The sequence below is a fragment of the Corvus brachyrhynchos genome, unplaced genomic scaffold, assembly GCF_000691975.1.
Source record: "Corvus brachyrhynchos isolate BGI_N302 unplaced genomic scaffold, ASM69197v1 scaffold467, whole genome shotgun sequence".
Classification (NCBI taxonomy): domain Eukaryota; kingdom Metazoa; phylum Chordata; class Aves; order Passeriformes; family Corvidae; genus Corvus; species Corvus brachyrhynchos.
The window spans coordinates 79862-94938 of record NW_008239309.1 but is presented as its reverse complement, the minus strand read 5'-3'; the positions used below and the strand labels follow the sequence as shown (position 1 = coordinate 94938).

Sequence of the window (15077 nt, the reverse complement as noted above, 5' to 3'; positions counted from 1 at the left end):
ATCTGTGAAACAGCTTACCTTTATAAGGTAGGATAAACCAACACTAAATGTAAGTAAAACATCCCATATGTTTTGTGCTTTTCCAAAGATTTCCTGCCTGTATCTGTCCAAATTTGTTTTAGATGGATCTATGTATTCTTTGGGGAGTTCCAGTACCTCTGAATGTACTGAGGCTATTGACGACTATGTTTCTAATTTCTCTATGGTTTTTTTCTGTTACTGTTATTTGGAGTTAAGTTTGATTTTACATCAGCATTGGCAACTGAGAAAATCATATTTATGTGTGCAGACACTGATCACAGCCAATCACCACCATAACTTTACAAATACTCTCTGTGCATAAGTAAGGCTGACATTAGAACCATTCTGACTCTCTACCTTTCCTTCTTCCCTTGAGTTCTTCAGAATAGTTGCAATCTCGTGTTATTCTATCATGTAAACTCAGTTTTCCAGTCCAGTTGTGTTGCCTTTAACCTCTTTCTACCTGCTTGCAATACAGTCTGTTTTAATAAAGTCCTTCCTTTTCATGAACCTCCCTCCTACCTGCATGCTTTGTGCAGCCCTTCAGAAGGACCTTGACAGGTTGGAGAGATGAACAGAAGAACCATCTGAAATTCAGCAAAGGCAAATGCAGGGTCCAGCACCTGGGGAAGAACAACCAATACAAGCTGGGGCTGACCTTCTGGACTAAGATGACCCTGTTTGAGCTGTGAGGTTGGACCAGGTGACTCGCTGTGGCCCCTTTGAAACTTACCCATTCTGTGATTTTGTGAACCCCACAAGATTTGTCAGTCTGGAGCTCCTTCTGTCTCAGTAGCGACCCCCCATCCTGGGTCATCTTCCTCCAGATTTTCTGGGCTTTATCTATCCCTGTAGCACAAATGTTTCCATACTAGAGATTTGCTTGTTTTCTTATAGGCTTTGGAAGTTCACCCCAGTAGGATGGCTCTTCTATGCTTCCTTCAGTGTATCTCATGCTCCTCCTTCAGACCCATTCGTCCAAAGGTCATGCTTAGAATGGGCATGTTTTAACTTGCTTGTTTCTCCTCTGAGGAAGGTATTTTCAAGGAGTTGCTGCAAATGTTTCTCTGTCAGAAATCATCACAGGCAACATGTCCCAAAATTTCCTCATCTGCTGCGCTCAGCACTGTGATCTCTGGAAGCCCTCGGGGGTATGGACTGCTGGAGGGCAGAACATGTCATTTTCAAAACTGCTACCTCCAGGATGTGCATGTATTTTGTAAAAGTACTGCAGATTCAATCAAATATAGATTAAAAAAGTAAATAAGGACTTTGAACATGTAAGAGACATATCTAGGTCTCATCTGAGCATAGGACTTCTTCCTTTCCCTCACAGAGAATTCAGAAGAATAAGCAGAGTTCTTTTTAAGTCACTCAGATCACTAGCATTTCTCTTAATTACTGTCATTTAGACTAGGTCTTGTAATTGCAGCACAAGCAAGACATATTTTGTTCTGAAAATCAGAACAACTAACTTCTTGATTTTTTTTATTTTATCCCAGCAAACACAGTCTGAGCTCCTCATAGACCTTCTCTCTTTAATTTCTAAGAGAGTTGAGAAAGGTTACAGATTCTACCATTATATAGATATCTTTGTTAGGAAACTTTTGGTAACGCAAGTTTATTCCTGCATCTATGAATCATATGGTCATGTCAAAACACAATTTAAATTATAGCAGGTTGCATAATACATCTATGCAAAGGTTACAAAATAATTAAAATACTTCAGACTACTAACATCGCATCATTGCAATGCCAGACTCCACCTGAATTACCTGTGTCGTACTTTCTTTCTGTTGGCAATCTATTTCCTTTTTCTTTTGTCCAAAGTTTCTCAGATGTCTCTTTCACCCAACATGATTTTATATACTCTATCTTCTTCACCTCTAAGAGATAAACATTCACTAATATTGGAGGTCTCATTAGACTTTTGAAAAAGTACTGGTTCAACATGTGTACCACCTGTAAGAAATCCATTTTTATTCAGTACCCTAAGATGATCGTCCTTTAATTCTGATGATTTTCACAGATGACAAAGCCGTTCTCTTTCAAGAGCTACTTGCCCTGTTCACTCTCCTAATGTAGCAATATAAGGCTCACTGAATTTCCATCTGTAAATTCCATGTTCAACTCTAGAGGTGCAAACTCTAGTTCAGTCATTCATTTCACGTTTTGATCCCTGAGGCAGAAGAATGAATTGCCTCAATGAAATACTGTAGCAGCTGAGATTTAATTTCTCATTATAAAGAAGAGCACAGAATATAGGCACAGAATCCTTACTGGCATAAATTTTGTTTAAGATATTGGGGCTGTACTGATTTATTCCCACTGAGAATGTCTCAAAGGCTTTACTCTTTCACATGTATTTTAACTTTCTTCTGTTTTCTCTTTTAGGGCAACAGGCTTTGGCTTTTTGAATGCACTATGCAAAGCTGCAGCTGTACTTGGAAACCTAATATTCGGTTCCCTTGTTGGTATCACCAAAGCAATCCCTATTCTCCTTGCTTCTACTGTTCTAGTATGTGGAGGTCTGGTAGGACTTCGGCTTCCTGATACAAGAACCCAGGTGTTGATGTAACTGGAAAAAACATTTACTATTTATTTCCTTCTTTGTACAAATGTCAACTCTCCTGACTGATGGTGCAAAGGCTTCAGATTCTCAACACACGGTAGAGTGCTCAAATGTCAGAAATCAAACTCAAAAATTATTTTGGAGTAGCAGAGATTTAACAACCTCTGTATGAAAGTTTTAAATTTCACTTTTATTTGCTTGCGTACCTTGCTATTCAAACCCATTTCACTTCAAAGTGCAAAGCTACCTCTTTAAAATAGTTTTGGTGACACATCCAGGAAGGTAAAAACCATACTGATTATTAGATATTTAAAATGCAAGAAGTCAGATTATTTCAAAAACACACGCTAGATTTGGCCATGGCAAAATTGTGAGCTTTTGTAACACTACAGACATGCAAGTCAATTACTTATCGGTATTGGTGCAGGGAATGTTAATGTATCAATGCATGCAGCATTTATCAGGAAACTCTACTGACTGCATCAGTACTGGGAACAGTGACCTTCTGCAGCTGTGCTTAGGTGGTAAAAACTAGTGGCAATGACTCTTTCTCGGGAAACATTTTTAGGCAGATTCAATCTAAGTAAAGATTACCAACCACACCCCATACTGGCTGAGGAGAAGGCAACAGCTACTGCAGGGAATTTAAAAGTCCATAAGGGTATGCAGCAGAGAGAATAACAAAATTAACCTTTTCACTTTTTGCTGCTGATCCTCCAGAAAAAATTTTTTTTATTCTCACTTGTGGCATCTGGAATATTTTTTCCATCTAAAACAGTGAATTTGTCTCATTCCAGGAGTGAATGAATGCAAATTGTTTTGCTGTTGTAAGTCTGAATAAAGGAAAAATCAGGCCATTGAACTATATGATAACTAAGATACTTTCAGAGGTTTATTTGGAATTTACATATGTAAACACCTTAGTTTTTTTCATAGTTTCTACAGTTCTTAATACAACCATTTTCTCAGCTAATTTTTAATAGCTCCAGAGATGTCTGACCACTTAATATTTTCAAATATCTCTTTGAAAGGCCATTAAGAAATAAGCCATAGCAAGGCTGCAGGGGAATGGTAATGTTTTTATTGGACCAAGTGCATAGATGAAGAGCAAATGGTAGTAAATACATTCCTTCTATGCTGTGGACAGTTCTGATTACTGTGAAGTTCCCCATCAGTTCTAATGCTATGCAAAAGGTTATGGGATCAGCATTAAAAATTTAATACAGATACAGTTATAAAATTATTTTTATAAGAAAAGAGGCAGATCCTCTGGTGACAGAAACTGGCATTGCTTTCAGTGAAGCCAAGACAACTTGTATCAGCTGATGAACTATCTGCAGTTTCAAGTGTCAAATAACAAATTTGCTATAAAATATACGGAAAAGTTTATGCAGTATTTTTCTTCTAATTATGTCTGACAGCATTTAGTAGGTAGATGAACCATTGCCAAGGAACCAAGCTTTCAGATAAGGTCATAGTTTAGTAAGCTAGGGTTTTTTTCATTAGTCCTTCTCTTGCTCTTAGACATGAACTTAGATCTGGGTAGCAATATGTGGCACTGCATTCTTTATCAGTCATCATCTTTATCATATTAATAGAGTCAGTAAAAGCCTACAAAAGATCACTCAACACATTTATAGTTCACTGTTTAATCTATTGATTCTGGAAGTGATATTTTCAGTTACTAACAAATGCCTCTGCTACACATTGTAGCACAAAAAAAAATTAGCCCAAGATATTGGTTTCTGCTATGGAATGAGAAAAGTGTCAGAATTAAAAGAGCAGGAGTATGGAAAACTAGGGGGCATTATTTTGATGTTGATAATTTAAATATGCTATAGTAAGGAAGTGTGTTTATTTTGGAATGTTAAGATCAAGATATGTGAGATGAAATATTTTATGTTTAAATCTGATGTAGACATGTCTCTTAAATTTCTAAACTATGCTAATAAATGAGAAAGAATTATTTTTTTCACAAAGTTCTAGGTTAAGAACAAAATTCTGGCCCTAGTTTTGCATCTGTGGCTTTTGTCCACTAGTCATAGCCTTAATATTATTTTAAGGCTGTTTCTTGCAATTAGTATTATATTTGAGCCCTGTTTCTCTGTGCCACTCCTTAGTACCACATGTTTAACTCCTTGCATGTACTGCACAACTTTTTTTGAAATCTGAAGCCTCTGTACATATTTGGAGTCAACATCAACAACAATGGTAAAATATTGCTTTGTGTTGCTATGCACTGTCCTCTTGCAGTAGTATATTCTGTCCATCTCTGCATGTAATTCCCATAACACTCAGATACAGCACTTCATAGCATCTGACCAGCTTGAAGGAAATGGGTCACAGAAAAATAAGATTCAGCTTTTGAGGGCTATGATTCAAGTTTAACACTCTAAAATCTCATGACATGTAAAACTATGTTGATTTCAATGTTGGTTTTATTGCAAATCCTGACTATGTCATAAGTCTGTGATTAAGTCTGGATGAAATGGAATACAACAACAGGAATTAATAGAGATTTTTAAGAATGGGACTACAGGGATATTGCATGGTCCAGAATTAAAATGATCTAAGGTAGAAAAAAGAAAAAGGAATAATGGATAGGAATTGGATGAAAAGTAAATGAAAGAGATGAACAAAGAGAAAACCCAAGAACAATTCCAACATATGAAACAAAATTTTAAATCAGAATTTCCCTGGATGGTGAGCTAGTTGGCTCAACAGATTTGAGCTAGTGTGCAGGCCAGCATCAAAGTTGATGGAATAATCAATAGTTTTTGCTTGAGCACAATAAAATTTATCTCATAAAGACAAAAAAGTGAATGCAATTTCATGCTATGAGTAACTTGGTAAGATAGGTGAAATACACAGACTGGAACAGAAATCTGTAGGGATCTGGACACAAATGTTACTCACATTGCAAGCAAAATAATTTGGTCTTCAGCAAATCTGTCTTTTCTCGCAGCCTCCAAAGCAATCACAGGTAATAAATACTGGACGGAAGGACCTGCACTTCCTTTCTATGTCTATTCACTTATATGTCACACAAAGAATCGCTTAATGGCCTGGTTAGATTCCTAATACATCAGAGGGAAACAAACTTGATAGCATTTGTGTATCACCATTATAAAACATACGTAATCAAAACTGCTTATTTGTCTGTTTTGGTCACAGAACTGACTGACTACTAACTAGAAATTCCTGTCAGTTTAAACTGAAGTAGGATATAATGTCTAGGAATTTTCTATGCAGCTGAAAAGCTCATCCCAACAGCAGCAATGTCAAAAAGTACAATGGCCCCTGAAAACATAGAAGAGTCACAGCATTTAGAATGCTGTTAACCATGACGGTCAACAATTTTGAAATCTGGAAACTATCCACAAAAGAGACCACATTTTCATTTTTGGCAAGGAAATTTTATTTGAATTAGTTTTACTCCTTACAGGTTGTCTAATAGTAGAACTTGACTTAGCAGACTCTAAAGTCTTGAAAGCATCTTATTTATCCTGTTAGCATGTTTTAACCAGATTGGTTATACTCCTGCTAGCACCCTGTTGCTTGGAAGCATGTGCTACAACCTTTGGCAACCATTGTACTGGTTGTTGAGTACAGGCTCCTAGAGAGGGAACTAGGAATAGGTGTTCACGGTGGAGTGCTGAACAGGATTGATAATGAATGACGTACTGGGAAACCTTCTCCCTCTATGCTTGATTTTAACCAGTTCCCTTACAGAGTTGTGTACTACAAAAGTCGAGTACCACTAAAAAAGTTAGCCCTCCTTCCTGATGGCTCCAGTAGTCTCCTCCTTTATCATCATGGGGATATGGGTCAAAGTTAAGGTTGCTAACTCAAGCTCTGCTTGCTTTCTCTTCCTACCATTCCATTCATTCCATCCCAAATTACTTTTCTTACTAGGGGACAAACCTAAAAGAAAGTCAAACCTCCAAAACTCTCTCACCTTGCTTCTGACTTCCCAGTAACATTCAGTAAAAAGTTTTGTTGCATATGTTTTGCAATTTGGTTATAACTTTTTAAAACAATATGGAAAGCAACTTTAGAAGTCCTTCTGTGAATCTCACCTTTTGAGACAGCCAGACTCCACACTTCCCTATATAACAAGAAGGCTGGCCTAATACAAGGAGATTAGGTCTCCTCTCAGAATGGCCCCTATTGGCCTCCTGATGAGAGTACAGATTTGAGGGAGTCTTCTTGTCTGCGCACCTAGCTCAGCTCCATTTGGAAGAAATTATATTCTGTATTCTTTTTTTTTCTTTTTTCTACCACTGTGGAGCCTTATCTTTGTGTTGTGCCTCCTCTTGAGGCATAACTGTGGATACCAATTCTCAGCAAAGTAATGTAGTCCTCAGTCCCTCAGATGGACAGCCTCTGTGTGCTAGGTTTTAACTCTCTTCCCCATTTTGAGTTTTAAATTAATCTTCATTAGCCAGAGAAAGATGTTTACATCCAGTTGCACCTCTCTACCTAAACAAGATGGTATCACACTAATACAACCTACAAGCCATGTTTCCTGTTTAATAACCTGGAAATGCAATTGAAATTTCAATCACAAGGTTAAAAAATGAATCCTTGCACTCAGGGGGTCAAAGACACAAGAAGTGAAAACAGAAATGCTCCACTTCCTCTGGTGTTTTGAAAGAAAACACATGTTCAGTAATCATATTCCAGAAGAAAACACATCTGAGAGACTGCTTTTCTGTATTTCCTGCCTCCTTGTTCATTAAACTTACTGTAAAATATTAGGTATTTTCCTGCATTAGTACTTTCAAATGCTGCTAGTTGAGCAAACACAGCATGAAAATACAGACTTTTGCTTGCTCTTTCAAGGTAAGACAAGGACCAGGTGAAGATGTGGAATTAGATGAGACATGTTAGCCAGAAAATCTGGAACTCAGTTCAAAAGCTGAATTAAATGGAAAGCATCAATTTATAATGCTACTTTCAGATCTCCCTTACCTTCATTTAACCTCACCCAGTCTACAACCAATCCATGTGCTGCTATCAGCCTCATTTGCTTTCTTCTAATAATTTCAATAAGTGTTGCAAAATTGGATTCACTATCACAATCTGCATTTTTATATTTTTGTAGAGGTAAATTTCCTATTTCTTCCTGCAAAGGAAGGATCCTTCAATAGTCCCACTCTAGATGTATAAGATTGTTACATAGAGCTTCATCAACATTTAGGACCTTTTTTTAACGCAGTGACTTAGCATGTCAAAAGCAGAAAAACGATAAATTGGGCATGATCGATATACTTTTCTTATTAAATATTTTGTTGAATTATCTACAAAGATGCTGGCCTGTAATATGGAGTTCTGGGCCTTTGAATACATCCTGTGCAACTCAAAATGAACAAAGCAGTAATTTTCAGCAGTCTCCTCCCACAACATACACGAGTTACATTTAATAGGACCAAAACACTTAGGGAAAAGTACAGTGCTTTCTAGGGTAAACAATCTATTCTCTTGGACAAAGGTCTAGAACATATCGCTCGCTTCGGACCAGTACACAGTCTGATAACCAAAGATTGGAGATTACTCAACAACAAAATTATTTGGGTGAGGATGACCTGACACAAAGGTATTGTTCTTTCCACCCAGGGTATTCATGAATGTACACTTTAATGCCACATAACCAAGATGATTTGTAGAGACCTTGCCCCTACTCTGGCCATCAACACATCTGAGTTGTAGCCAGACACATCAGTCCACAAGTGAGAGAGAAAGTGAGAGAGAAAAAGAGCTGGCAGGCACTTTCAGCACTCTCTGCACAGCTAGCCACCTAAGCTCATTTCGCTTGGATCCTAAGGATCTGGTTTTTTGCTTAGCTTTCTACTTTCTAATTTTGGACATCTACCACTTGCCATTCAGTTTTCACCAGCAGTCGTGACCAAGCAAGCTGAAACTCCTTAATGCTAAAGGGCAGCACTCACACCTCATTGCAAGCACAGTACTCTGCAAGAGTCCAGTGTCGTGTGTTGTTCCAGTTTCATTTGTTGTCAAGAGATAAAGTTGTCAGCTAGCATTTCTCTTGTACAATTCTGCATGTATTCTTATCTATAAGACATGCCTTCTATCCTCTTAATGTCTGCCTTGTATGATCATATGTATGCCCATCCCCCACTGGTTATGTGATAAAAATAATTTGTGAATCTTACTTAGGTCTGTCTTACCCAGTTAAAAGGTGATCCTTCAAAAGAAGAAGGTTGGGAAAAATAATGAAGTGGAATCAAATTAAATGAAAACTATGAAGAGGAATAACTCAAGATGTAGGCTTCAATTATTGTATTTTTTCAGATGTTTTCTTCAAATCCTAGCCTGAAGCTATATAATATTGTATATTGTAAAGAACTATTACACAGTTAGAAGTGAACACATATGCAGACATATGTGGGTGAGTATACACACATATGTACACACTCACCTCTCTATAACACAGGTAGATGTTAAATTTACAGAACATGTTCTCATCTCTTTCTCTGTGACAGTATTACTGTCTTCATTGTGCATTATGCTTTGAACACAAATAACATCCTGCTCCATTCCTTGTGCAGAAACCTTCACTTATTCATGTGCAAAATTGTTGGGATGCCAAGAGTCATCTCAACTGGCTGTTAGCTTCCAGTCATTGGAAGGGGATTCCTAAAATTGTCTGAAAAATGAGCTTTGACTTAGCTGTTGCCTTTCTCCGCCTGCCCACCCCACCCTCCTGCCCCATCACACTGTGCCAAACAGCAAAGCAGCACATCGTGCAAAGGCACTGGTGTTCTAGTGACTAGGAGACACAGCACTCTCAGATACATAAACTCCTAAAAGCTATGAATTTTGTCTTATTCAACCAAAAGGCCTTCAAAATGGTCCATGGGGATATCAACATGCTAACTTCTGTGTAATGTATGAGAAAATGTCTGTGATTTTCTGTATTGTATGTTCTTTCATTGTTTCTGCATATATGGCTGCTGTTGTTCTAGTGATGTGGTTAAAGAATTATTTGCTACTGTTCTTATGAGCAATTTTTGACCAGCCTGAAACAGAGCCATTGCCAGGGTGTTTTACAATTAATTTCTAACACCCATGAAGATCTTCTACAGTAATTAGTGTCATATAAAGACATGGATACTATAAATCAAGCGAATCCAGGGTGAAAATATCAGCATATACCCACAGACCAGTGACAGTGGAAAGAGCTCTTCCAAAAGCTCTGGCATCTGCTACATTTCTTCTTTGCTCTTTGCCGGATGTTCACTCTTTGCAGTATTCTTCCTCTGGTAGGGGACATGCATTCATGCTACAGAAGTAAGAAAGCAGAAGAAAGGGCGTATTCCTTCCACAGGAAGGAATGTATATTTGCTATAGGAAAGCCAGCTCTATAATAAGATTAAAACAAACAAACTGACCAACCCAAGCAGCTTGCTATTCTTTTTTTATCCCCAGGTCTTCTATGAGTCGATAAACTAAATACCACTGCATACCAAACCTGTGGGAGGAGACTAAGAAAGGGTAGCAAAGCTTACATGATAGTTCTTTTGGAAACGAGGAGATCTTTCCAGGGGGAAAACATACTCAGTGAGTGAAACCATAGCATATAGTTTCCAATTGTGATCACCAACAGGCAGTTTTAAGTAGAAAATTGTTATTCAGGTCTACAGTAGCAGTATATAATGCTACCTTTTATATGGAAATGTGTAAAAATTGGTTAAAACCAATAGCTTGGAAGAAAAAGGAGAAAATTTGAAAAGCTACTTAAAAAACACGACCTCCCATCATCTCTTTTTTACAAACCTTTTAGTGCTTTCCTGTTTCTTCCTGCTACCAATCCATCCTGATATTGTGACTGACTTCTTCAGTGCCTCACTAACTAAATGAAAGGTTTTATTGATATTTGCAACAAAAATTGAGAGCAGGCATGAAATTAGCACTGTAGGAAAGCTAGCTCATATATAAGAATTTTTAAAATGCCCCAAGCTGCTAGTGTCTGCCTGCATTTACTGTCCTCCAAGTGGTTTAGGATCTTACGAAGTGTTACATGAAAGAAGCTTTGTGTGTGTAAACTGATCCCTGTTTAAATCAGTGAAGCATTTTTTTAGGATCAGGACCCCAGCTTTGTCTTTCAAAAATATGAAGTCTGTGACTGTGTATACTGCCATGTTGGAATTGCTATTGTGAGAGAAATGTGTTCTTTCAGCCCTTTTTTTAACATGAATAATTTTAGCCTGGCTTTTCTTATGCATGTAATGTTTTGCAAACATTAAAAGGATTTTATAGCAATGCTGCAAGCCAACTGAATCAACTGGCAGCTTATTTTAATCTTTTTCTATAGGGTATTGTATTAAAAACCCCAATTAAGCCTTTTGGAAAAATGCTGTATTACGTTCAGCTGCACAACACTGTGACAACCAAATTGTATCTCATATTTGGCATCAAACATATGTAGGAATCTACTGTATAAAATTAGATGGCTGTTTAAGTGGGCAGTTTCCATTGCAGTGTAATGACATGTGCAGAAGTCAAGTATCAAGGATGAGGTACAGGAAGTAGAGCTCTTGGCCCTCACTGCAACTTATTGGTATTGTAAGGTTACTGATTTTCTTAAAAACTTGTTAGGTTTTTGCTTTCACTGCAATTTATTGGCATTGTCAGGTTACTGATCTTAAAAACCTGACAGCATTTTCTAATGCTAAGCAACAGAAGGAAAACATGTATTCCTTCCTAGTTTTTTGTGGTTATTTTCTGTTCCCAGTTTTTACTTCTAAACTTTCACTCAAATTTCCAACTGCTCTGGGCCAACTGGGCATACAATTTTTCAAACAGTCTTCAGTGTACAAACATACAGGTATGTTAGTGGGCATATGTTGTCAATAAAATCATAACCATTTCTGACAATCTCCATTTCTCAATGCAAGGTAACATGTACATATTGTATATACGGGTAACAAGCTACTTTAAAGTTGAATTGCCATCTGAACATGGGAAATTGACTTCAGATCTGCTAATCTGCATCAAGATCTTGGCAATGGTCCTGACCTCTCTGTTTCTCTCTTTCTTTGTTTCCTTTACTGCTGTGTGCGCCTGGAAAGCAGGTTACAGTCATCACTATTGTATATATATGTTTGCATGTGTGTGCCTTGATAAATTCTCTTTTTTTGGAGTTCTGAATTTTTCATTTCAAGTCCAGCTGGTACAATTGTGAACTCATTTTTCCAGTATCCTCCTCTGTGTCAAATTGCCAGCTTCCAAAATGTTTGACCAAGTGTTTTGATTAAGTTCTCTGAGGAAAGCTGTCTGTATATTTGTGAAAGGGCATGCTCTGTGTGGGATGACTGTGTACAGTATAAATCTATAAAATGTGGAAGTGTTTATAAATTTATCTGCAAAATATTTATCATCTGTGTAACAAATGCAAAGTTATTTAGTGTACATCAGATTAATAAATGGGGATGATTTTTTGCTCTGCTGTATTAAAATAAAGATATGTTCTCTGCAATGAATACATACCAGGTGTGATGATAGCCAGAATACTATTATTCTTTATTCACATGATACTACACTACCCACTATACAAAAAAACAGTTGTTTTACCTTTGTTAGTTATTTTACAAAGGTTCTCTATGCAACTCATCTTTAGTGCCTGTAATAGAAGTTGAACATGTAGTAAAAGTAAACATGGAACAAGTTAATAAAGTTAAATAGGTTTAAATGACTGTAAAAAAAAGTAGAGTAAAAGTTACTATGGTTCTTTAGTTAACCATCTGGGATTCATATTTTTATGGTACTTAACTAGACAAAATAGACACCTGGCCTTTCAGGACATAACTGCATTGTAGGAGTACATTATCAACCAAAGGGTCTAGTCTAGCTCTATGTGAAAAACATACTGCTGCAAAATATAATGATCCATAAATCTGAAAGGCCAGGGGAAATTTATACAATAAACTATGATTCCGTAAGAACTTAGTATTCACAGGAAAAAACCCACCACCAACAACAAAACCAAACAAACACATACAAACAAAAAAATTTCCCAAACCACCACACACACAACCAAAACCAGCCCAGAACCCCCAGAACCTGAAGCAGAACTGTAACAATGTTCAGTTCATTGCATTTGTGCTTTTGGGACATCCAAAAAGCATCAACAGATCAAATGTGGTAGCTTTAAAATAACAAAAATTGCAGAGTTATTTATATTCTGACATTTCCATGGATAAATTGGAAACAGATTTCCAAATATAGGTTATTTTAAACAGATGATGGACTAAACAAAACACATGAGTCTTCAGCTGTGTCATCAACAGGGAAAAGTTAAGCTACATGTGAATTGAAACATTTTTCAGCTCATGCAAGAGCCTGCAAAACCCAGTTACAAAGGACATGTATGATTTTGTGACTGTCCTTCAGCAACTAGGTCTTTTTGTGGTACAGTATGGAAGATAACTTTCTGTGTTTATCAAGTACAACCAATGGAAGTACCAATTCATATTTTAAGCCTCCTTATATGTACATCTTCATCTGCCTGCATTTGCAGGGTACACTGCTGTCATTCTTTAGTGGAGATTTGACTTCTAGTCTCATTTTGGGAAGAAATACTGCTCTTACCTTCTGCAGTTTTACACAGAAGATAAGACAACAATCCAAGAAGGGAGTGTGGGCCAAGATTAGAAGATACGCTTCACAGCTAACTTTCAGAAACAGCACATGTGCTCTAGAAAACCTTCAGTAGAAGGGAATCTTGCGTTGGAGGACATCACCCTGCAAAGAAAGAAGGATACTTCACTTGTAGGACAGTATTCCTCCAAATGAATTTTGGAAGCATACATATGTATCCTTACATATCCATATATATACTTCTGGCTGACAAAGCTATGCTATCAAAATAGTGACACTTAATTCACAGCACTCTGTTTGTGTGTGTCCATTTACCTGTTGTGTGAGATTAGTGCATAGACACCAAGGATGCAAATGTAAAAATGTGAGGCATTTTGTGGTATCCAGCCTGGTATGTCCCTGAGAACAAATATTAAAATAGATGATGTGAATCCTCCATATGCCTTGCTTTCCACTAGGATGCCAGCTAGGCTATGATTTGTATTTTATCCATAGCAATTGTAAAGTTACACAGGTTATATATTATGTGAGATCAGTATCTAACCCAAACTGCTCCCCATCCAATTTAGTCATATCTGGAACTTTTTAGTAGCACTTTACCCTGGCAACAGAGATAAGAAATATTGGCTGAAAGTTCTTCATAAACTGTCCTAAAAATATTAAGCTGAACTGGAAGTCCTACCATTCTGTACAGTTTCTGGTGTCACCATATGTAAACTTTCACAGTATACAAGTTAATGCACTCTTTCTGCAGATGCATTTCACACCATGTTACTTGTGGCTCTCAGAGTGAACCTCACCGATCTGATTAGGTCTTCAGCAACGATTTTGCATTACTATAGCAGACTAAAGTTGTATGTACTTAATATCTTAGGAAGAAAAAATGCCTGACTGAACTACATTTGGAAATGTGTACACTATTCAATCCAGGCAATGTTTCCAGCTGTGAAAATAGAAAGACAAACCAGTGTCGGCCTTATCAGTTCTTGAGTAAGTTCGACTATCCTTCAGAAAAGCCAGACTGTGGCACTTCTAGTCACAGAATGACAAATTGTCAAAGTATTCCTCAAACACACTGTTATGGGCTGAAAAAGTAGGTACTTAAGAATCCTGAGCTGCAAGAATGAAGTGTGAAATGCCCACTGTAAAACCTTAAAATGTTGATTGGATATCCAGATAATTTAGCTGAATTCTGACCAAATACAATCTAGGCTACAGATCTGATAATTATTCTCCCCCAGGAAAATAGCACTTTAATTTAAAAGGTTTCATGATAATGCAGAATTCAATTATTGCAGAACAACAGGTTTTTTTCCCAATAATTACAGTAGACCTGAATTGGGAATTTCACAACAGCTTGTTCATAATGCATTCAATTATATTCTGTGACTGCACAGACTGTAGACCACGTAACCCCACGACTTTCAGGGTGTTCCTGACTATAAATAAAAACATCCTTTGCTTTGCAGTTAGACTGGACTTTACAGAGAGTAGGGATGAGAAATCAGATAAAACTAAGAGTAATCCACCTTCTCAAGAGTTCTGGAAGTGAGGTCACTAGTGGGCTCTTGTATTTGCTGCATCATTTGTCTTTGGCTGGCTGTCCTTGCATACAGTCCCCAATGACTCCCTTGCAAACTCCAAGTTCTGCCTACCATGAGCATTGCAGCATTGGTGTTAGAACCAGACTATGTAAAAGGCATTCCACCTGGTATGTAGGATTACATACCAGTTAGGGCCTTTTTCCCAGGTTTATTTCCCATCCAACAGGTCTGGACCCTTTATGAACTGTTGTCTATGAATACGTTTCCCCATCCCTCCTACTCAGTTACAGCTACAGAAATAACTGGTTTTATAGTGT

At 37.4% G+C, this 15077-nt stretch overlaps 1 protein-coding gene across 1 annotated transcript in view; it reads left to right on the top strand.

Annotated features, from left to right (window-relative positions):
• Positions 1-12120, top strand: part of SV2C (synaptic vesicle glycoprotein 2C) — an 85878-nt gene extending 73758 nt beyond the window's left edge. The window contains exon 12 of the mRNA XM_008638606.2: positions 2416-12120. Coding sequence (XP_008636828.1) covers positions 2416-2599 — 184 coding nt within the window. The 3' untranslated portion in view covers positions 2600-12120. The remainder of the gene's footprint in view (positions 1-2415) is intronic.
• The last annotated feature ends 2957 nt before the right edge of the window (positions 12121-15077 follow it).